This window comes from Narcine bancroftii, chromosome 7 (genome assembly GCF_036971445.1).
Source record: "Narcine bancroftii isolate sNarBan1 chromosome 7, sNarBan1.hap1, whole genome shotgun sequence".
Lineage (NCBI taxonomy): Eukaryota > Metazoa > Chordata > Chondrichthyes > Torpediniformes > Narcinidae > Narcine > Narcine bancroftii.
Genome location: NC_091475.1, coordinates 89,471,677 through 89,494,604, shown reverse-complemented (window position 1 = coordinate 89,494,604; position 22,928 = coordinate 89,471,677). Strand labels below are relative to the sequence as shown.

Here is a 22,928-nt window from a genome sequence, read left to right as displayed (position 1 = left end):
TAATTCCACTCCTTTGTTTGCCTCTGGCCAAAGGCAAAGTCATTAACAAAGAGAAACAAAAAATAAATTAAAAAATCAGATGCTAGAAATCAGAAATAGTTGGAAGAAAACTCAGGATATCAGACAGCACATTTGGTGGGAATGAACTTTTCAGGAAAATGATCTTTGGTCAGGACTGTTAAGTAAGTTGTATTGAAGTGAAAGATTGAAAGAACAGAACTGTGGGTGGCACGGGACTCAGGTTTCAATTCCATATGGTCTGTAAGGAATTTGTGTGTACTTCACAAGTCTGCGTGGGTTTCTTCCAGGTGGATCAATTTCCTTCAATTTTTTAAAAAACATACCAAGAGTTGCAAACAATCAGGTGTAATTGGGTGGAACAGGCTTGAGGGTCAAAAGAACTTCTTACTATGCTATCAATCAATTAAAAAAAATGAATCTCTGCAATGGGGTTGACTGACTTGGTGAAAATGGTTCTGGCTGAGGATGAAGGCTTGTTAACAGCAACTGGTTGGTGGTTGAAGCGTATATAGAAGAGAAATGAGAATAAATGAAAGAGAAAAAAATGAAAAACTCAACAATTCCCACCTTAAATCTCTCTAATTCTCTGTTCTGAGAAAATACAAATGGTTTCATTTGCTCCAAAATATTTCTTGAACTGAAATGTTGAGGTCTGGTTCGTTAATGGAAACCAGCAAATGCAATGAAAAAAAAAGCATAGTTTTTAAACATCACATTGCAAATGCTAAATTAATAATTATTTATTTTGATGCATGGAAGACTGTGGAGGTGACAGGATAGAAAATGTTTGCTAATTGCTTCTGAGGGCTCAAAATATACATTTCAAGTCTTTGTCCAATCACACATGGTTGGAAGCAAATCTGCAATAAGGCAAATCTTTCTTGATCAGTGGCATAAAGCAATGGGCACCTTACTTATGTTTCCTATCCAAGAGACAAAAAGAAAAGTAGAGCTACATCTCAAGTCTAACTCAGTGTACCGAGAACTCTTGCAATATCCATTAGCTATTACTGATTCACTTTCTTCAGTCCATTTTCTGTGCTAAACAATTTTCAAAGGAGAAGACTGCCATTTAGTCATTGAAGAGAGGAAGACTATACCTTGAAGAGGAGCCCCGGACCCAAACCATTGGTTATATATCTTTGCTTCCTATGGACATTGTGAGACCAGCGCTTTTACTACAGTCACTGAAAAGATCACCGCTGATCCATCAACATGGAATTTTTGCCATTAGAAATTAGGAAGTAGAAACCTGCGGTAACTGTATGCATTTTATTCAACCATTGTTAAGTAGATTAATAGGCAGGGAATTCAATTATTAGGTTTTGGGTCAATTTATTGTTAACTTCAGTAAAACACAGTGCAAATAAATGGAAGCAATTAACTTAGATGATATTCTGTAGCCAGTGATAACATGGCATCAGATACCTTGCCAGCTTCAGGCTTTTCAATGATGCTATTACTGAAAACTCATCATGGTATCTCTCTTAATGGGCTGCAGAAGAAAAATGCATCTACTCTGTTATCTCATTTTTATATTGGCAAGTGAATTATTCTGTGTAAAAAAAAAAATGCATCTTCAAAATATTAATTCATGGGATGTGGATGAAACTGGGATTAATTGTCTGCCCCTAACTGGCCATCGACTAAGTGAGCAGTTAAGAGTCAACCATGTGGTTGGACAAGAGTTACTGAGACCAGATGGAGTTGACAGATTTCCTTCCCAACAGGACATTAGAGAACCATTAGCTGTTCACAATAATCTAGACATTTTATATTCAGTACCACTGATACAATATTTAATTTCAGGTTCATTTAATAACTTGAATTTAAATTCATCAGCTACTGAGATAGGATATGAACTCATGACTCTGGATGAAAGTATTCTGGATGCCAGTTTCATACATAATGGCCACATTTAAAACTAATGCTATTGTAAAATCAGTCACAGTAAATGTAAATAGACCCTTCAGCTCAATTTACACTCATCAAACACCCATTTACATTAATCTTACAATAATCCCATTTTGTTCTCTCCCCTTTTCCTTTGGCTTCTATAGATCCCACCCTAACACACAGTGGGGACAATCTACTGTAGGCAAATTAAACTACTTGTTACATGATCAAAGAATGAATGAGGCATAGACCAGACTGGCATGGTATTACATGAAGAGGACTCATCTAGCTAATTTTAAAGAAAGGCGACATGAGCAAAAAATACCAACAAATTGAGGTAGAAATTTTAACATGAATTACTGTTATCTTCAAATATGGAGATTTCTTTTGCAACCTAAGATTTAGGGATGCATTTTAATCATGAATGCTCTCCAACGCAGCAATTCTGGAAATTTGGGAATTTGTACCCCCGGCCTGTGGAGGTTAGTAGTGGACAGTTGACCTCAGGTCATCAATTTAATTCAAATAAAAATGCAGAAGCCAATTGTATGCACAGCAAGCTCCCACAAACTGCAACTTGATTAAGATCATAAGATATAGGAGCAGAAGTAGGCCATTTGGCCCATCATCCACTCCACCATCCCATCACTAACTGATCCATTCTCCTACTCCCTGCCTTCTCCCCATAACCTTTGATACCTTGATTATTCAGGAATATTAGGGGTGGCACAGTTAGCATGATGCTATTACAATGCCAGCAACCCAGGTTAAAATCTGGCACTGACTGTAAGGGGTTTACAAGTTCTCCCTGTGTTTGTGTGGGCTTCTTCTGGCCGCTCCAGTTTCCTCCCATCTTTCAAAATGTATGGTTGTAGGTTAATCGGGGTATTTGGGCATTAATGGCTTGTGATCTAATAGGGCCTGTTACTGTGCTGCATGTCTAAATTTAAATAACATTTCAGAGATAGTAGAAAAGTACAAGTTTTTGCTGGGAAACTCAATTTTGATTGAGAAACCTTTCTGTTCACCACAAAGCAGGCAGGGCATTTGTGTAATGCTAAAATACTCAAGCATAGCACATCAATGACACTCTCTCCATAATGCATTGATGTGGAAGACTAGATTTTTGTGTTAGTTTTAGGAACAAGATTTGGATCTTCAACATATCGACTCAGATGCATAAATGTTATAACTGATTTAAGCATTGCAGAATGAGGCCTTCTGATTAAAGAAGGCTATGGATTTATTTTCTCTCATTTTTTGCACGCAATGTACTTGCAACAACATCCAAGAAATTGCAGCAAGGTGCTCCTAATAGTTTATCTTTAGTCTACAGTAATATTTTTCTGTCATCTTTCATCACAGACAAAGAAGGTCTGTTTGACCACCTTGATGTTGTTACAAGTAAGCGTATTAAAATGCCACAAACCAATGATTGGTTTACCAAATGACTTTTTCCCCAATAATAATGACACCCATTGCAGTTCAAAAACATTAATAATTCTCTTTTTAGTCGAAACAGCTAAATTTATGTCATCCTGTAGGTTAGCCTGTGATTAAAGCCCTGAACAGGGGGAAAAGCATGTTCTTGAGGCCAAGACTCAACTCCTTGGAAATTGCCACAATTTACTCATGTAATCGTACCACTTTTTGAGGGAAAAAAGGGGAGGGGGTTGAATTTTACAAGGGTCAAACTTTTGACCTCGTGAGTACCTATTGGGAGTTTGATAGCCAGGATTGGGTGATAATGTCATGGTCAGGGAATTGGTAGCTCAGATGGGTGGGCAGCGGGGGCGAAGATCTGCTGTAGGGAGTTCAGATAGACGGGCACCAGGGCGAGGATCCACTATCAGGAGTTTGGATGGGTGGGCGCCAGGGTGAGGATCTGTACTTGAAATGTCGGGAGCTCAGATGGGCAACTGGCTGAGGCAAAAAATAGGGGAGTTCACTTTTACACGGGTCATACAAAAAAAAACACTTGTTTAATCGGCCAAAATTTGGGGGGTAGATGTTGACAATTACACCAGTATATACGGTAATTGTCCATATAGGTGTGAAATAAGCTCTTTATACTATTTCTCAAAATAAACATTTGCACTTTCCAAATAAAATCTGCAATACCAGAACATCTTAAATGCATGAACAAATTAGCTACTGAGAAATAAATAGCTTGATATACTGTATTATCATGGGTGATTTGCAGTGAATTTCTTTGGCACTACCTCACAGCTACATTATATTGAGACAAGTAGCTTTAATTTTTAAAAAAATAGACATACAGGACTGTAACAGGCCAATTTAGCCCTACGACTCAGTGCTGCCCATTTAACACCCCATTAACCACACCCCTTGTACATTTTGAAGGATAAGAGGAAACCAGAGCACCCAGAGAAAACCCTCGCAGACATGGAGAGAATGTAAAAACTCCTTACAGACAGCATGGGATTCGAACCCAGGTCAGGTCGAGATCACTGGTGCTGTAAAGGCGTTGCACTAACTGCTGTGCCAACTGTGCTGCTATGCCAACCGTGCTTTATCATGGCTAGATTTGCAACCATCTAATCAAGGATCATTGCACTTTGAAAAGGGTAGTAGGAAGAAAGCATCCTCACAATAGATACTGGTTATTTTCATGTCAAACACATCAAGAAAATAGTACAATGAAATATGTTATTTGTGGGATCTTGCTGTGCATAACATTGCCTAACATCCTGAACTGAGCTATTTCAGACACTGCATATACATACGTCCTTTTCTCCCCCTCCTTTCTAGTACTTTTCCATTAGAAAGCATGGTGTATTCTTTTGGATAGACCCTCAATTACCAAATCTTGAAGCATCTTGACAGAATCAATGTGGCAAAAATGCTTCCTTTTGTGTGACAATCACACCTGGAATTCACTATTTAAAAGAAAGGGTCACAGTTTTAAGACAGACGTGAGGAAAATAATTTCCCTCTGAGGGATCTGAATCTTTGGAAACTTTCCTTCTCAAAGGACGATGAAGGCCGAATCCGTTATTACTGTTAAGGCAGAATTGGAAAGAAGGATGGTAGAAATTTGTCAAGAGTAGATGAGAATATTATGTCAAGGTTTGATGCAAAACTGCCTGGACCTAATGGAGCCATCTTAAGGGGGAGTGGAACGATCCAGTCATGGTCCTGCACAGGATGATCATGATCTTGCATTCATCAAACAACTGTGAGATGAAGAACTAATTGATTGGCATCAGGTAATGAGACATGAGGGTGAAACATACGCCATAATCTTAAGAAATGTTCCTGCTGCATGCAAATTGTTCCATTAACAGTTATATAGTCATCCTGCTCAAAAAACCCATCTGCACACATCCCATTTAACAGCACTTGGTCTGTAGCCTCATTAAGATGCAGGTCACATGTTATTGAACAAGGCCATTCAGCTCATGACATTCATGCTGGCCATTGGGCAGCCACCATATTAATCTCCTCTTGTATGCACAACAGAATAAAAAAAGGTTACAGGCAGCAAAATCAGAGAGGAAGATTGCTTTTCAACCCATTTATTCTATCGAGAGGGTCCAAATTACTTGACAGCCAAACTAGTGCTTTCCAAGTCTAACTCTTCAAAGTTCAAAAGTTGTTGTTAGAGTACATATATGACATCAGGCAGGCCAGGCAGAATTTCTACTTATTAGTAGTGCAAAACAAAAATTGTACTCAAGAATAGATAAATTTATCAAAGAGAAATGTAAACAAGAATGGCTTACAAACTGCAATACAGAAAATAAATATTCAACAATAAATAATGTTCAAAGTAAGAGTCCTTAAATGAGTCTCTGATTGGCCTTCTCTACATCGGAGAGGTTGGTCACAGATTAGGAGCCAGCACCTCCTCTTCGTCTGCAACAAAAGCAACCTCCCCGTAGCCAACCATTTCAAATCTGAATCACACTCTCAAGCTCATATGTCTGCAGATGGCTTTTCACACTATCCCACCCTGACCACCCACAGATTGGAGGAAAAACACCTCAAATATTTTTAGTCTGGGCACCCTCCAACCCCAGGGCATGAGCATCAAGTTCACTGCATTCCACTAACAGCTTGCCTTTTACTCCCTCCCCCCACTTTTTACTAGCCATTCCACCTTGTATTTGCTTTCTCTCTCCACTTCCTGTGTTCCTCCCCCCATCATATCCCACCCTCCTCCCCCTTCTGTTCAGATATCTCTCATGTTCCTCCACACCTTGATGTAGGGCTCAAGCCTGAAACGTTGGTGATGTACCTTTAGCTTTGCTATATTAAGGCTCTGTTTGACCTGCTGAGTTTCTCCAGCGTTTGTGTGGGTTTTTTTTTCCCCACTTAACCACGGTGTCAACAGAATCCTGTTTTACCTCTGACTTAGTTTGTTGTTTTGGAGTCAGGTGGTGGAGAGTTGCAACTGTTCCTGAACCTATAGATATGAGCCTTTTGGCACCAATACCTCTTTACTGATGGCAGCAGCAGGAACAGAGCATGTCCTGGGTGGTGTGAACGTTGATGTTGCTCTCTGACAGCAGTGTTCCATGTAGATTTTCTCAATTGTAGGAAGAGTTTTGTCTGTGGTGTACTGGGCTGTGTCCACAACCTTTTGTAAGGTTTTTACACTCAAAAGTACTGGTGCCTGCATACCAGGCCATAATGCAGCCAGTCAATACACTTTCCACAACACCTCTGTAGAAATTTGCCATTGTTTTCAATGTCATACCAAACCTCCACAAACTCCTGAAGAAGTAGAGGCACTGACATGCTTTCTTCATGATGTGATTCGTGTGTTGGGTCCAGAAAAGGTTCTCCAAAATCTTGGCTTTCTGGAATTTAAATTAACTTACCCTCTCCACCTCGGATTTCCCATTGATCATGCTTTCCCCTTTGAATTCTCCAATGAGCTACTTGGTTTTTGTGAAATTGAGTGCAAGGCTGTTGTTAGCAACAAATATATCTGTCACTCATTAACAAATGTAGAATCCATTTTTTTTTAATATATACACAGCAGACTGTCACAAGTAATTACATTGACATTTCTTCTTTTTCTTCTTTGGCTTGGCTTTGCGGACGAAGATTTATGGAGGGGGTAAATGTCAACGTCAGCTGCAGACTCGTTTGTGGCTGACAAGTCCGATGCGGGACAGGCAGACACGGTTGCAGCGGTTGCAGGGGAAAATTGGTTGGTTGGGGTTGGGTGTTGGGTTTTTCCTCCTTTGTCTTTTGTCAGTGAGGTGGGCTCTGTGGTCTTCTTCAAAGGAGGTTGCTGCCCGCCGAACTGTGAGGCGCCAAGATGTACGGTTTGAGGCGATATCAGCCCACTGGCGGTGGTCAATGTGGCAGGCACCAAGAGATTTCTTTAGGCAGTCCTTGTACCTCTTCTTTGGTGCACCTCTGTCACGGTGGCCAGTGAAGATGGAGAGCTCGCCATATAACACGATCTTGGGAAGGCGATGGTCCTCCATTCTGGAGATGTGACCCACCCAGCGCAGCTGGATCTTCAGCAGCGTGGACTCGATGCTGTCGGCCTCTGCCATCTCGAGTACTTCGATGTTAGAGGATGGAGCGGAGACAACGCTGGTGGAAGCGTTCTAGGAGCCGTAGGTGATGCCGGTAGAGGACCCATGATTCGGAGCCGAACAGGAGTGTGGGTATGACAACAGCTCTGTATACGCTTATCTTTGAGGTTTTTCAGTTGGTTGCTTTTCCAGACTCTTGTGTAGTCTTCCAAAGGCGCTATTTGCCTTGGCGTGTGTTGTCTATCTCGTTATCGATCCTTGCATCTGATGAAATGGTGCAGCCGAGATAGGTAAACTGGTTGACTGTTTTGAGTTTTGTGTGCCCGATGGAGATGTGGGGGGGCTGGTAGTCATGGTGGGGAGCTGGCTGATGGAGGACCTCAGTTTTCTTCAGGCTGACTTCCAGGCCAAACATTTTGGCAGTTTCCGCAAAACAGGACATCAAGCACTGAAGAGCTGGCTCTGAATGGGCAACTAAAGCGACATCGTCTGCAAAGAGTAGTTCACGGACAAGTTTCTCTTGTGTCTTGGTGTGAGCTTGCAGGCGCCTCAGATTGAAGAGACTGCCATCCGTGCGGTATCGGATGTAAACAGCGTCTTCATTGCTGAGGTCTTTCATGGCTTGGTTCAGCATCATGCTGAAGATTGAAAAGAGGGTTGGTGGGAGAACGCAGCCTTGCTTCACGCCATTGTTAATGGAGAAGGGTTCAGAGAGCTCATTGCTGTATCTGACCTGACCTTGTTGGTTTTCGTGCAGTTGGATAACCATGTTGAGGAACTTTGGGGGGCATCTGATGTGCTCTAGTATTTGCCAAAGCCCTTTCCTGCTCACGGTGTCGAAGGCTTTGGTGAGGTCAACAAAGGTGATGTAGAGTCATTTAGTGACATTTAGTGATACGGTATTGGGCAAAAGATAAATATTGATAAATATTGAGAGAATTCCCCTTCAAATTATCAGAGCTTTTACACAAGAGAAGAGACAAAACCTTATTTTAATCTGAAAGATGACACCTTAGACAGCACCTTGGTAGCACACATCCGCCTTGAAGAATTAGCTGCAACCATTAGAGTGGGTGTCGAGCCCAGAACCTTCCACTGCAAAGGCAGGCAGGGCCCTCAACTGAGTCAAAGCTGACAATGAGATCACTGTGACAAATGCAAACTAATAACCATCAATTATCTTTCTTTAGTCTTGAGGGCAGGAAATCTCCGGCATGGCAATGTTTCCCACCCTAGTCATATGATATCATCCTTGATTGTGATATAAATAACCTTCTGGTTCATAAGTTAATGATGATGAATTTCACCTTGAGCAACCACAAACCAGCAGGCAGGATTATATCCATCTGGCTCTCACTGAATATTAGTTTCACATAACTGCTTTAAACAAATTTTGTTTACTAATATTCATGCTCGTTATGCATCAGATGAAATAATTAATTATTTGAAAACTATTTGGAATAACATTATAGCATTAAAGGAGGCATTTCGGCTCATTAAGTCTGTATTGGCTACAGGTTGAGGAATTTTATCTCTCCACATGTCTGCAAGTCTGCCTCAAGCACCTTTCTTTTCACAGGCATTGACTTGATTGTTTCCTGTAGCCTTAGCAATGAAACTCAAATCATAATTATTCTTACTTTCTCTGGTATCTCTCACCCCAAATTTAAAACCTCCTGTCCCTCTTCCTAAAAAGAAATATGTTCCATCTAAACCCAATTACAATCTTCACCTCTTTTTCATCTCCTTTTAATTTTTTTCTTCTTTGAGGGAAAAAAAACGGCTCCAGCCTAAAACAGTTGAAATTCTTCCTCCCCATAACATTTAGAGAGACTGCATTTGAATCCTTTCCCCCACTATCTTACTGTTACCCTATTCCAACAAATCTTGAGGAGCAGAACCTTATCTTTTTTTGGGCGACATTGTGATACTTGTGACATGACATCAAATTCACCATTTTCAAAGCACTCTCCTTCTCTGGCCAGTCTTGATGTCAAATTAGCCACCTGTAACATTAACTTTAAAAAAAAATATCTCCACAGATGTTAACTGATATGATGACCATCCCTGTTATTTTAGATTTACAGCTCAGAGTTCCAGCATGCTTTTTTCTCCATCTATCCACCCTCCCCCCTTTTGTCTCCCTTTGCTTCTACAGAACAGTGTGGGGTGTATGGGAAAACTGGAGCACCTGCTTTGTTTTACACCTGCGATAGTGTGACTCGGTATGACAACATCATCTACAAATTTGCCAATGATGCCACAGTATTGGGTTGTATAAAGGAAGGGGCAGAGTCATTATACAGGAGGAAGATTGAAAACTTGGCTGAATGGTGCACCAACAACACCCTTCAACTCAAAACTAAGGAGCTGATTGTTGACCAGGAAAGGAAAGCCAAAGGTATACAATCCAGTGATCATTGAATTGGAAAGGGTGAGCAAATTTAAATTCTTGGGAGTCACTATCTCGGAGAATGTTTCCTGGACTCAAAACACTAATGGCATCATGAAGAAAGCACGTTAGTGCCTCTATTACTCAGGAGTTTATGGAGGTTTGGTATGACATCAGAAACCTTGGCAAATTTCTAGAAGTGTGGTAGAAAGGGTGTTGACCAGCTGCATCATGGTCTGGTATGGAAACACCATTATCCCAGAGTGTAAAAACCCTGCAAAAGGTAGTGGACACAGCCCAGGACATCACAGGCAAAACCCACCCCACTACAGGGAGCACTACCATCAGAGAGCAGTGGCAATCAAAGACCCTCACCACCTACCACACACTCTGTTCTTGCTGCTGTCATCAGGAAGGAGGTATAGGTGCTACAAGTCTCACACCGTCACCATCAGACTCCTCAATAACAAACTCAGACTCATTTAAGGACTCTTGCTTGTGCATTTTATTGATTTTATTATTGTTCTTTCTGTATTGCATAGTTTTTTTGTTTACAGCTTGTTTTACACTGCGTAAAGTTCATTTATCTGCACGACCAATTAGTGGTAATTCTGCTGCACCTGCAGGAAAAAGTAATCTCAGGGATGTATGTGATGTCATGTATATTCTCTGACACCACATATGAAATATGAATCAGAAATCTGAAGGAAACCTACATGGTCAGAGGGAAAATCTACAAACTCCAGAGATCAGAATTGAACTCTGGCCACTGGAGCACAGAGGCAGTGGCTCTACTGACTGTGCAGTGGTGTCATGTCTCCCTTAAGCAGCATTGAAAGAAAATGTATCACAGACATTGCCTTTGTTCTTGGCTATACATGAAATGTAGGAGCAACTTAACTGTTCATGCAGCATGGAAATAAAAGGCAATCACATTTTGGGCCCAAGTGAAATGTGGAATAACTTCCAGCACCTCCCAATTTCCTCAATTTAAAAATTGCAGGCTTTCTAACTTTTCCCATTTCCATAGATAAAACATACGCTTTGTTGCTCCATTCTCAGATGCTTTTTGACCTGCCAAGTATACCTAGCATTTTAAATCATCTAAGATTTCCAGCCTCTACAATTTATTTTTTTGCTTTATAACAATTTAATTAAGGGCAATTTTAATAGACATTAATATTCGCATATGGAAGCATTGGAATATTATTGAGGTGTGTTAAAAATTGGCTTCCCACACTCAAATTATTTTTTCATTAATATTTCTTTGACATACATTAGTGATTCTACAATATTTACTTCCGCAGCGAGAAAATCTCCATTGGGATTCTATGATTTCAATATCGTGTCTAATCATTCAATGGCAGGGCTATTTCTTTTTTTATGCGCACAAACACATGCTACCGTCAACAAACCAAAGAGGCAACATGTCATTTGACAAGTGTGAGTCAGGCAGCGCAGCAAGTTCTTCCCATCTGTACAGACAGGTGTCACAAATGATGACTCAATCTCAGCCATAGGTCAGGGAAACTATATCAAATTTGATTGCATTTTGAGATACAAAACTTCAGAGCCTGTGGCTTTAATCAAAAGTTTGCAAGGTAATTATAAATGAAGGTCAATTGATCCAGCAGATTAACTGGACAGATTGTAAAATTCTTATATCATCTAATTGATATGTCCACTTGGTCTGCAGCTATCAATTGTCTATTTATAGGTTAGCTACACACACTAATCAATCTTTTTACTAGTTTTACTGAACACAAGACTACTCTGATATTCTGTAATCCAGCAATTCCAAAATTGCAATGATTCAGAAAATGAAAGGAATGGAGCAAATCGCCTTGAGCAGCTGCCCAAGCTGATGCATTGAAAAAGGCATCATCAATTACCTGGGACCTCCAAGGTGATATTTACTGCATTCTCCATCCATGCACCAGGTCCCTAATATTTGTGTTCTTCCTCTACTTGGTGGGACGTGTTGGTTTCACTCCTTTGAAACTTTACTGTTTCTGTTCCCCTTGCTCCCTTTAAATCTTCCCCCCCCCCCCCCCCCCCACACCCTCAGCCCAAGGTAGACAGTTGTAGAAAAAGAGGGTATGGGTTTAAGGGAAGAGATTCAAGTTGGACTGGAGGGCAATTTTTTTTTTTAAACTTGGAATGGTTTGTACATGGAAAGTACTGCTATAGGAAGAAACAAAGGTGAGTACAATTATCATGTTCAAAGGCATTTGCACAGTTATGGATAGTGAGTTTAAAATTGTATAGAACTAAGTATATGGGACTTGACCAGAAAACTAGGTTGGTTAACATGGATGAGTTGGGCCAAAGAGCCTGTTCCTAGCTCTATGACGGTTTGGGTTCAGTGGGGAAAAATCTTTTGTATACCATTGAAAGGAAAAATGAATTATATATGTGATGGAGCATTCAGAAAGTAATCTTTGTTCAATCTGCTAGTCCAATACTAAACAAATCCCCAGTGTGCTGGATTAAAAAGAGTTTCACTATCCTTCTATGGCTTAAGTCCTTATCTCCTTGTTCTGCTCCCCTATTTCAATGAGAAGTAAGATTCTGGATTTAGTTGTGCTTATTTCACCCTTTTGTATTTCTGTACACAAACACCTCCAAGTCATCTCACCTTCAACTTGAAAGCCATTAATAAGATCACGGTTTAGTTCATTAAAGAATTTCTCTGTTAAGGGAATTGCTAACGATTGAAATAAATATTGTATGCTAGGGAAGACATTCATTTTAATGCAATTTACCCTCCCTATCAACGTTAGCGGTAATTCTTTCCAATGTTCTAAGTCTTCCTGCAATTTCTTTATTATTGGCTGATAATTTTGTACAAGTGGCTTAAATTATTATCTAATACCTAGGTATTGGATTGCTTGTGTTTGCCATTTAAATGGTGATTCTTTTATTAAATTCTGTATAATCCACATTACTCATTGGCATCACTTCACTTTTATTTTTGTTTATCTTGTACCCCGATATTTCTCCATCTTCCTTCAATTTCTTATGTAATTCTTCTATTGATATTTCTGGTTCTGTTAAGTATACTATGATGTCATCTGCAAATAAACTGATTTTATACTCCTTCTCCTTTATTTCTATCCCTTTTATTTTATTTTCTGTTCTTATCAGTTCTGCCAATGGTTCTATTGCTAAAGTGAACAGTGAGGGAGATAATGGACATCCCTGCCTAGTTAACCTACTTAAGAGAATAATAAGGAAATTTTTATGGAAAGGGGGGAAACTGAAGATAGCATTAGATAAATTAACAGAGAGGTTGTTTGCAGTTACCAAACTTATTAAAATTATTATAGAGCAGCACAATTAAGGCATTTATCAGATTTTTAGCAGACAAGGGAAAAACAAGATTGGACTAAGATAGAGCTAGATAAAATAGGGGAGAAGGTACCGGAACATATACTTTATAAGTGGGATGAAAAGCTGATTCGATACAAAAGCTCACCAGTACTACATCATTTACTCAATATATGGAAGAAGATTCACTTAGAAAGGAAAAAAAACAAATTACCAAATATCAAAATTATTATTGACGCAAAATCAGCTAATCCCTTTTACAATAGATAACCTTTCCTTTAGAGAATGGGAGAGAAAAGGAATTAAAAGAATAGAAAATTGTTTTTTGGGAAATAATTTATTAACATTTGATCAGTTGAAGTACAAATATGGAATAACTCATGGTACAATGTTTGCATACCATCAACTGAAAGCCTACTTGAAGGATAAATTGGGAAACAGACCGAGATTACTAGAAGGAAGCAGCTTTGAATATGTGATTACAGACACAATGATAATAAAAAGATTTATAACGAACATGTACATCAAGCTGCGAGAAGGAAAATGATGAAATAAGCTATAAACCCAAACAAAAATGGGAAAAAATATTTAAACAAAGATAAAAAATGAAACATGGGAAAAGTTTTTCTCTGGAACTATGAAGAATATAATAAACACAAGGTTACGCATGATACAGAATAATTGGTTACACAGGTTATATATCACACCCCAAAAGTTAAAAAAATGGGATCCAACATTATCAGATAGATGTTTTAAGAAGGAAATAGGAATAACAGTATGTGCAATTTGGGCATGTGAGAAAATGAAAAAGTTTTGGGAAGATCTAAATCACAAAAAACAGTACACCAAAAAATCCAGAGATCTTTCTTCTAAGTAATATAAGAAATAAAGAATTAGGCCTCAAACTGGATGAAGCGCAAAAAAGATTTATTATGATAGCCTTAGCTGTAGCAAAAAAATGTATAATGTCAACTTGGAACACAGAAGAGATCCTGAGAGTACAGCAATGGTACGTGGAAATGAATAAATGTATCACATTGGAAAAAAATAACAATTTAAAAAATAAAGTCACATTATTTAAACAAATTTGGGAACCGTACATGGAACATAACAGAGATGCCTTGGACCTCCAACCCCTCAAAATGATAAGACAAAATGACTTGATCCAGTGTGTAAAAGTAGATGACACATTTTTCTTGTTTATTTTCATTGTGATGATATTGTTTAATGGTTTTATTGCATTGTATATGTTAAATGTTTAATGGGTTTGGAGGACTGTGGGAAGGGGGGATGGAAGGTAGGGGGGGGAGGGGAGAAAATGCCACTGTATATATTTAAGAGGGAAATGTTTGTATGTATTTTCATTGAAATGGTTCACAGTGTGAAAAATAAAAAAAATAAATTAAAAAAACAAGATAACACTTGAAATAATGGATGGCCTCAATGCTCCTCCTGCTGGATCTGCACAACCCTCGATTTCCCTGGAGCAGCTATCCTGGCCTCAAATAGATTCAATGCCTCATTGTCCACAGATCTCTGGGGAAGAAAACTCCAAAGGTTTTCAACCACTGGAAGAAGAAATTCCTCCTCATCTCAATCATCGACTGCACTGTAATCCTGAGATAATGCCTCAGGTTTTTATTTTACTGGCAAGAGAAATACTCTCTCAGCATCTATCCTGCCAAGTTCACTCAAAATCTTATATGTTGCAGTGAGATCAGCTTGCAATCTTTACAGAATATAGTCCCATTTATTGAATCATTCTCTTTAAAGCAAATCTCTTATCCAAACATTATCTTCTCTCGACCAACATTCCATGCCCTCAACCTTCTAAATTTCAGCTCTTATTTAATATTGCTATGTTTGTCAGTAGATTTGGAACTAAAGATCTGAGAGAACAGCAATGGATTTTGGGAATGTAATGCACATTGAAAGAACCAAAGACTTGTTGATCCAAACCAAGGCTTTTATTAACTGGAGCATATCACAAGTAGGTCGACCAGTCTAGAATGATCTGATCTGGCTAGGAGCAATCCTTTAAGACCTGCCAGTAGGTGTGGCTACACTCTCAGCCAATCAGTCATCCTACACTACTATCTGTACATATACATATTGGTGATAGAATTTGTACTATCACAAGGAAGTTAATAAGAGCAGCACAGAGTGAAGAGTGGAGACCTGGGGAGTGTTATTGTGGTCAAGGTATACAAAACCTTACAAGTGGCAAGATAGGAAGACAGGGAAAGATGGTGATGGCATGATCAACAATGGGGTTTGGGCCAGATCACTGGTTAGGTTACACTTGGAGTTCTGTACGCAGTTTTGGTCACAGCAGTATAGGAAGAATGTGTGATCAAGTTGGGGTCACTGGATGTGGGGAGAGTGAGCAGAGGCAATACCCCAGAGCTCCCAGATCAACAAGAAAATAAACTATAAAGATTATAAGGATAGTTAAAATACTTACAAGTGGTGTGGGAAAGTATCAGGACCAGCAAAGATGACAAAGAAAACTAAATCAACAATCAGAAATGGCAAGGAATTGATGTCAAAATCTCCAGACTAAGTAGAGGCGCTCCGTGCTGATGAAAATGGCAGGGCTGCCTCAAGGCCCATCAACGAAGTTGCTGCCCAGCTGTAACAACCCGCCTGACAGGAGGTCCGGGACTAAGGAGGCAACATTGCCTCACATTGTTCTCAGATCAGCAAGAGCCCAGTAAAGAGAACTGGGGAGGGGGGAAACCCTTGGGATATTCCCCCCCCCCCCCCCAAAGCTGCACACAACTCTCAAAACCACAGGAGGGAGAGCAGCGGTCACAGAGCAGAGGAGTGGGATCGCTGGGCTGGGAGAGTTTGCGACTCCCAAACCACAATTTGCAAGTGCGATGATCACGAGGTTGAAGAGCCTAGTCAAAGCACGGTAAGTCCTCCCTGCAGGATGTGATGGAAGAGGGACTATTTAAAGCAGTTGATAATATATGGGAAAAAAGTTAGATAAAGTGCAAGATGCCCTCTTTGGCCTAATGGGGAGAATGAATGAGGTTGAGGGTAAAGTGGGGGCTAATAAAGATAAAATAAATAAAATGGATGTGCTGATGAGGGAGAAGGAGCTTATCTAGTCTAAGCTAGATACCATGGAGAACTTTAGCCATAGAAACAATATAAAGATAGTGGGATTAAAAGAGGACATTGAGGGGAGAAACCCAAGATTTTTTCCAGAGCTGGATCCCTGAAATGTTGGTCAGGGTCGTGTTGGGTGAAAAGATAGAAATAGAAAGAAGTCACCGAAGGTCAACCCATCAAGATGGGTGTGAACTGCACAACCTGTTGAAGGGAAGGGGATGGTGGCAACCTAATGGCGGTAGTCACTGAGCAAGAGGGGTGGTGGGTATAATATGGGGCAAGGGTTACGATGGGAGGGTAGTAGGGGACAAAAAAAAAATCACTGTAAATCGTGTGCGTCTCTTTTTATTTTTCTTTGGCTAGCCACTTTAGTTTTTACCTTTGTCTTTCTTCCCTTTTAGTGAAAAATGTTACCCTAATCTGTATACGTGTTTCCCTTTTTTATTTTAGTGTGGTTAATAATTTTAGTTTTTGTCTTCATCTTTGAGTGTCTGACATTATTCTAGTGGTCAGGAGCAAATGGATGATGGTGAGAGGCTGGATGGTGTGGGGTCTCAGAGTGACGAAGGTACAGAGGAACTATTACTATGATAACCCTTGGAGCAATGGCTGAAAGTTCAAGGTTCACAAGTTTCAATGTGAATGGTCTGAATGGAACAATTAAGAGAAAAAAAAAGTCTTGGCACACTAAGAAAATGGCGTTGGACCTGGCCTTCCTCCAGAAAATTAATTTATTGGAATTAGAACACCAAGAGTTTAAAAGAGGATGAGTGGGTCAGGCTTTGGCTTCCTGGTTTGAGTCAAAAGCAAGGAGGGTGGAAATTTTGATTGGAAAAAGTTTCCAGTGAGAGTGCAGGATATGATGACAGATAAAACAGGTAGATTTATAATGGTGCACTATCAAATATACGCAGAGTCCTGGACCCTAATGTATCTGTATGCCCCCAATATGGAAAATTTATTCAGGGCATTTTTCGAAGATTGGCAGAGGCAAAAGAATTTTCCAATTGGGTGAAAGAATTTAATTTTTGACTGGACCCTGTTTTGGACAAGTTTTAAAAAAGTGAAAACAAAGGCAGTGCACACTGCTATAGGCCGTATGAAGGAGCTGAATCTGATAGATGTGTAGAGACTGAAGGATCTGAGGGAGAAGGATTATTCCTTCTACTCAAGGCAGCATGACTCAAAATCTAGAATAGATTTTTGTCCTGGCTTCAGTCCATATAGAGCATAGGATCATGGAAGCTGAGTACAAGGCAAGACATCTCTCAGATCATTCACTTTTAGTAGTCAAGATTGAGATGTCAGATAAGCAGGAGATAGTATACAGGTGGCGACTTAATGCACTGATGTTAAAGAATGCAGATAGATCTGCTTTGTGAGGCAAACTGCACTTCCACTCCAGATAAATTCCTTTTATGGGACACCCTCAAAGCACATTTGATGGGTCAAGAATATGAGAGGGAGGTGGGCGAATTGGAACAAGAATCACTCATCTAGAAAAGGACTTTATATATTTTTTTAAATAAAGGCTCAGAAGACCAATATAGGGTTTTAACAATTAAGATGAAGTATAAAATGCTTCAAATATATAGATTGAAAAGGCCATATTACTGCTGAAGTGAGGCAACAACTGCACACTTGTAGTAGGTTGTCAGGGCACCGGTAGCAGCTTCTCCACCTCCCCCGACCAGGACATTGGCTGGACTCTAGAAGTTCTTCCTCTTTCTGAGAGATGTTGCCACCTCTCGGAGAGTTTCAAACTTCAGCAGCGGGACCATGGCTTGTATTACCCAAAAACTGCTTACCCAAGGACCTATTCCCAGCACAGCAAGAAAGATAAGCGAGCAAGCTAGCATGCTAGGCTTCTATCGAATAACATAATTTTCAGCTCATCACGTTGATGCCCATACCAATGTGGCGACTAACATGGCACAACATAATGCAGTAGCAGATCAGCTTGCCACTATCAGCTGTGCCGATACGGTCCCCCTGGTTCGATGGGCACTTGAACAGAGTGGCCATTTGGGGGAGAAGGGATCAAATAGTGGGAGAGTGAACATAGCTCTGAGGGAGGCGGGTGAAGGTATACTGGCACCCCTTCCAGATAAAGTTGAACTGATCCTGTGAGTCCTCCGCTATAAGAATACTGCACAGCAAGAAAGATAAGCGAGCAAGCTAGCATGCTAGGCTTCTATCGAATAACATAATTTTCAGCTTATCACTTTGAATACAATGGTTTATTTTGCATAAAGGCTACGCCTCTGACAGTCTGTGACCAAAACAAGCAGGAAGATTAAATGTTCTTAGTACACAGATGTCCTTTCATCAGATAACAGCATCTCTTGCCCCTGGTTCTCCAGATAATCACCTCTTTCTTTCAGGCTACTACAGAGTTCCTTTCTGTTCCACTTATTCCAAGAGAAACATCAGACAAATAGCACTTCCAGCCATCTGCCACTCTGGACTTTCTTTTTTCAGTTCCAATCAACTTCTCCTGCTTGTTTCAGCTCTTAATGTTCTCACTCTCACTCACAAAAACCCCCTCCTTCTCCAGCCAACAATAGGAGTTAGTATTCTTCTCCCATCTCTTGTGCTTATGTAAACAAAACCGAGGAGTGACCTTTGAGTGAGAACATTGCAGAAAGGTCGGAAGTCCTGTAAAAATGTTCAACACAGATAACCTGTCTCCAGTCCATTAATTTCATGACATAATTTCAATTAGCACCTACTTGTGAGATGTGCATAGCATTCTCCATAGTGTCTGTAATGTCACTGAATATGAATTATTCAGTATTTAAAATAACATCCATTTTAAAATGTGTATATAATCTACTCTAATTTTACCAATTTATCTCCCAAATACATCCACAAATATTTACATCACAGGAGGCAAAGAGGGGATTAGATTTGAACTTGATAGAAAATTTGCATGGGATAAGGATAAGTTATAATTGACACAGATTTGTAAATTCTGTCAAGGATAAACTTGTAAACTGTTGATTTCAAATCTGGAAAACTACAAATAAAATATTGAAAAAAAGTGATCAAGTCAAATAGAATGCAGAAAAATGTCACAGGGACATTCTCTCATGGGAGTACAAGTTACAAGGAGTGAGAAGGAGAGCCAGCACTGATTTTCCCTGCAGCAAAAATGACTGAGGGATGATCTTGTAGAAATACAAGAGATCATGAGGAACATAGTGTGAGCAGCATACACACCTTTACAGCGCCAGCGATTGGGATGAAGGTTTGAATCCCACATGGTCTACAAGGAGTTTGTATGTTCTCTCTGTGTTTGCGCGAGTTTCCTTGGGGTCTCTAGCTTTCTCTCACCATTTGAAACATACCGGCAGTGTAGGTAAATTGGGCAGCATGGACTTGTAGGTCAAAATGGAGTAAAGAGTCTCGATCCTTTTCTCAGGATGGCAGAGTCTAAAACTAGAGAGTATTGGATGAAGACAAGAAGGGATCTGGAGTGGTGGTGGGGGGAAGAAGGGAAGCTTTCCATATGGCAGGTGGAGTGTAGATGGATGAAACTGCCAGTGGAAGTGATAGAGGCAAGTATAATTAAAATGTGCAAAGACATTCGGACAGGTACATGGATAGGAAAGGTTTAGATGCACATGGATCAAATGCCAGCAAATGAGATTTGTGCAGACAGGAATCTTGCTCAGAATGGACAAGTTCAGCCTGTTTCTGTGCTATATTATCTCTATGATCTGTGAAATGTGTAATGTTCATGGCAAGGTGGGAAAAAAATGTTTACTATTTACAAGGCACATACATACAAACTGTTTGAAATAATATTTAAAATTGCAATAAAGTAATGGTAGCTGGCATTTTGTATTTCATGAACTAATGGATACTGGCACTGTTGGAAAAATACAATACGTCAATAAGCATCTGTAGTGTGTTATATTAAAGGAACCAAAGAAAATAGGTTAGTGCATGAAAGTTGTGCTAAAGCAAACTATTAATCACAATGTTATTGAATGGCAGGGCAGATGCAAGGGGCCAAAGGTCCTACTCCTGCTCTCATTCCACATTATACCTTCATGCTTATTTGCTTTCTGTTTTGCATCATCTTCACTGATCCTGTTCCCTGGATCATCTACATCACACATGTCAAACTTTGGCCCGCGGGCCAAATTTGGCCCGCGATATAATTATATTTGGCCCGCAAGATCATTTCAAAAATGTATTAGAGGTGGCCCGCCCTGCAGCAAGAGCCGATGCTGATTTTTGGTAATGTCACCCCCACAATCCTCCCCCTTCATTGCACATCCTTCCCCATTGTAACACGAGAAATTGTAACACGAGAAGTCTGTCGATGTCATCAGCCGGCAAGCTGGTTGGAAGGCTCCCCACACAACCAGTCACTTCTCCCACCTGTCGAGCGGAGCGGCGGATTGGCGAGCACCTGTGATTTCCTGTCAGCGCAACGGGCATGGCAGGCAGCGCACAGCCCCCGGGCAGCGCGAGCCCCGCGTGATTGGCACCGGACGGCCCTTCCACAGTGCGAGCGCACTTCTCCCGGTTGCCACGGCCTTCAGCGCTTGCACCCGCGCAGACAGCTGGTTCGGCCCTGCACGTGAAGAGAGAGATTGTGGCTGTCTGCAAAGGCTGATCGGCAGCGTGCTGGGCCTGAGTGGGTGGGTAAGCAGGGGTGGGCAGAGTGTGTAGGTGAGGAGTAATGGGCAGGGGAAGTTATGGTGGTGCGAGGGGCAGTTAGAGGGAGGGGTGAGTAGAAGGAGGGGTGGATAGGGAGAGGTAAAAGGCGACGTGCAGGGCGAGTAGGGGAGGGGTGATTAGAGGGTGAGAGACGGGTAGAGGGAGGAACAGGTTGAGGGGAGAGGCAGTAGAGGGGTGTGTATAGGATGGGGTGGGTAGAGGCAGAGCGAGTGGAGTGAGGGGTGAGTGGAGGTTGGGTAAAGGACTGGTCAGGTAGAGGGATGGTGGGTTGAGGGTGAATAGAGGCCTAGAGCCTGAGGAGTGAGCAGGAAATGCTGAGTCCTGATGCAGGCCAAAATGGACACAGCCTGTGAATGCTGACTACATCTCCACAGGGACCAAATAGGTTTCCCTCAGGTCAAGCAAAGGGTGAACTTGAGCTACCTACTCCTGACCTGTAACATTATCCTCCTAAAGTTATATCCTAAAGTTTAACATTACACATGTTGAAAGAAGAGAAAACATGCAGATGTTGTTGAAAAATTTCAATAAATATTTAGTTCGGCCCTTGACTTAATCCAAGTTTTTAATTTTGGCCCTCCGTGAATTTGAGTTTGACACCCCTGATCTACATCATTCTGGAATTTACCTTCTCTTCAGCAAACAGGAAACCCGACAGTACATTTGGAGGCTGGACTTTTGATTGGATTCATGTAGCTCGAGGTTACAATCATTTCATAGGTCTTGGGTAATTATAAAATGTAATGAAGGATGAAAATACTTGAAGGTGCAATTTCTTGCTGTCTGCAGTACAATGACCCATTCTCCATGTAAACCAATGGGACAGAGAGGCAGGTAAATACAAGTGAGCAGAATGTGATCTTTTTACAGTACAACTGATTATCAGAAATTTGATTATCCAAAATCCTGAGTTATCTGAATTTTTTTGGACCTCGAAGTAATGTCTGTTCAGTGCTGAACTTTTTTTTCGGATAATTGAGGATTTCATTTTAAAAAAAAATCAGAAATCAACAGTTATCCAAATTTGAAAAAAAAAATCTAAAAAATCTTACTTTGTTCAGGTTGTTTTTGGTGACAATTAAACATTATTTCATGCTAAAAAGCCTTCCCTTATTGTTTGCTGTTCTTTAAACACTGGTAAAAATTATTTGCTTTTGCTGCTGGGCTGTTTTTTTTAAATGACCAGCTATCCAAAAATATCATTTACCTGAAATAGGCCCAGTCCCAACCATTTTGGATAATTGGAGTTGTACTGTATCAAATTAGTCAGTAAACATTGAATCTATTTTAAGGATGAATGCTTATGTTATTATTGTATTAGTTCACAGTGAAATAGTAAATAAATAAAAAAATACATTGAATGCCACAATAAGCTATTAATGCAAATATTTTGCAGAGATTCTTGAAGTGAAAAACAAAATTAGGCAAGTGGGGGGGGTGTAAATAAGTGAACGTTGCTTGCATAGAACACAACAGTAGGAGTAGACCATTTGGTCTCTCGAGCTTACCTGCCATTTGATGTGATCTATCCCAGGTCTCTTCTCTTTCCAATTGCCTTCAATTCCCTGATATTAAAAAAAACAACTTCCTCTTTAAATACTTCCCAACCCTCTGAAGTAAAACATTTCAGAGATTTTCCACCTGCTGAGCCCCCTTCATTTGAGTTTCTCCCACAAGTAGAAATTGCAGTACTGCCCACTGAGGATTTTATCATTTTCAAGAACATCATCCATCTTTCTTCTGAACACTCGAGTCCTAGAATGCATTGCTCTAAATTTGCTGCTTCCTACATAATAATTCTGGGAAAGAAGGTGGATATTTTATTCATGTGTAATTAAGATGCTTTGATGGTTATTTACCTTACTAAGATAATCAATGTGTAATTAGTTAGCATCTCAAAAAAAAAGTCTAGCTTGAAAATACCAATTGAATGTTGGTCGGCCAAGAATAAAAAA

At 40.3% G+C, this 22,928-nt stretch overlaps 1 protein-coding gene across 5 annotated transcripts in view; it reads right to left on the bottom strand.

Moving 5' to 3' along the window:
• LOC138739109 (protocadherin-9) overlaps nucleotides 1-22,928 on the bottom strand; it is an 852,748-nt gene that overhangs the window by 579,582 nt on the left and 250,238 nt on the right. Inside the window, exon 2 of one of the 5 annotated variants that reach the window (XM_069890593.1) lies at nucleotides 22,482-22,538. The exons of the other annotated variants lie outside the window; for them this stretch is intronic. Coding sequence (XP_069746694.1) covers nucleotides 22,482-22,538 — 57 coding nt within the window. The remainder of the gene's footprint in view (nucleotides 1-22,481; nucleotides 22,539-22,928) is intronic. 5 annotated transcript variants of the gene reach the window in all.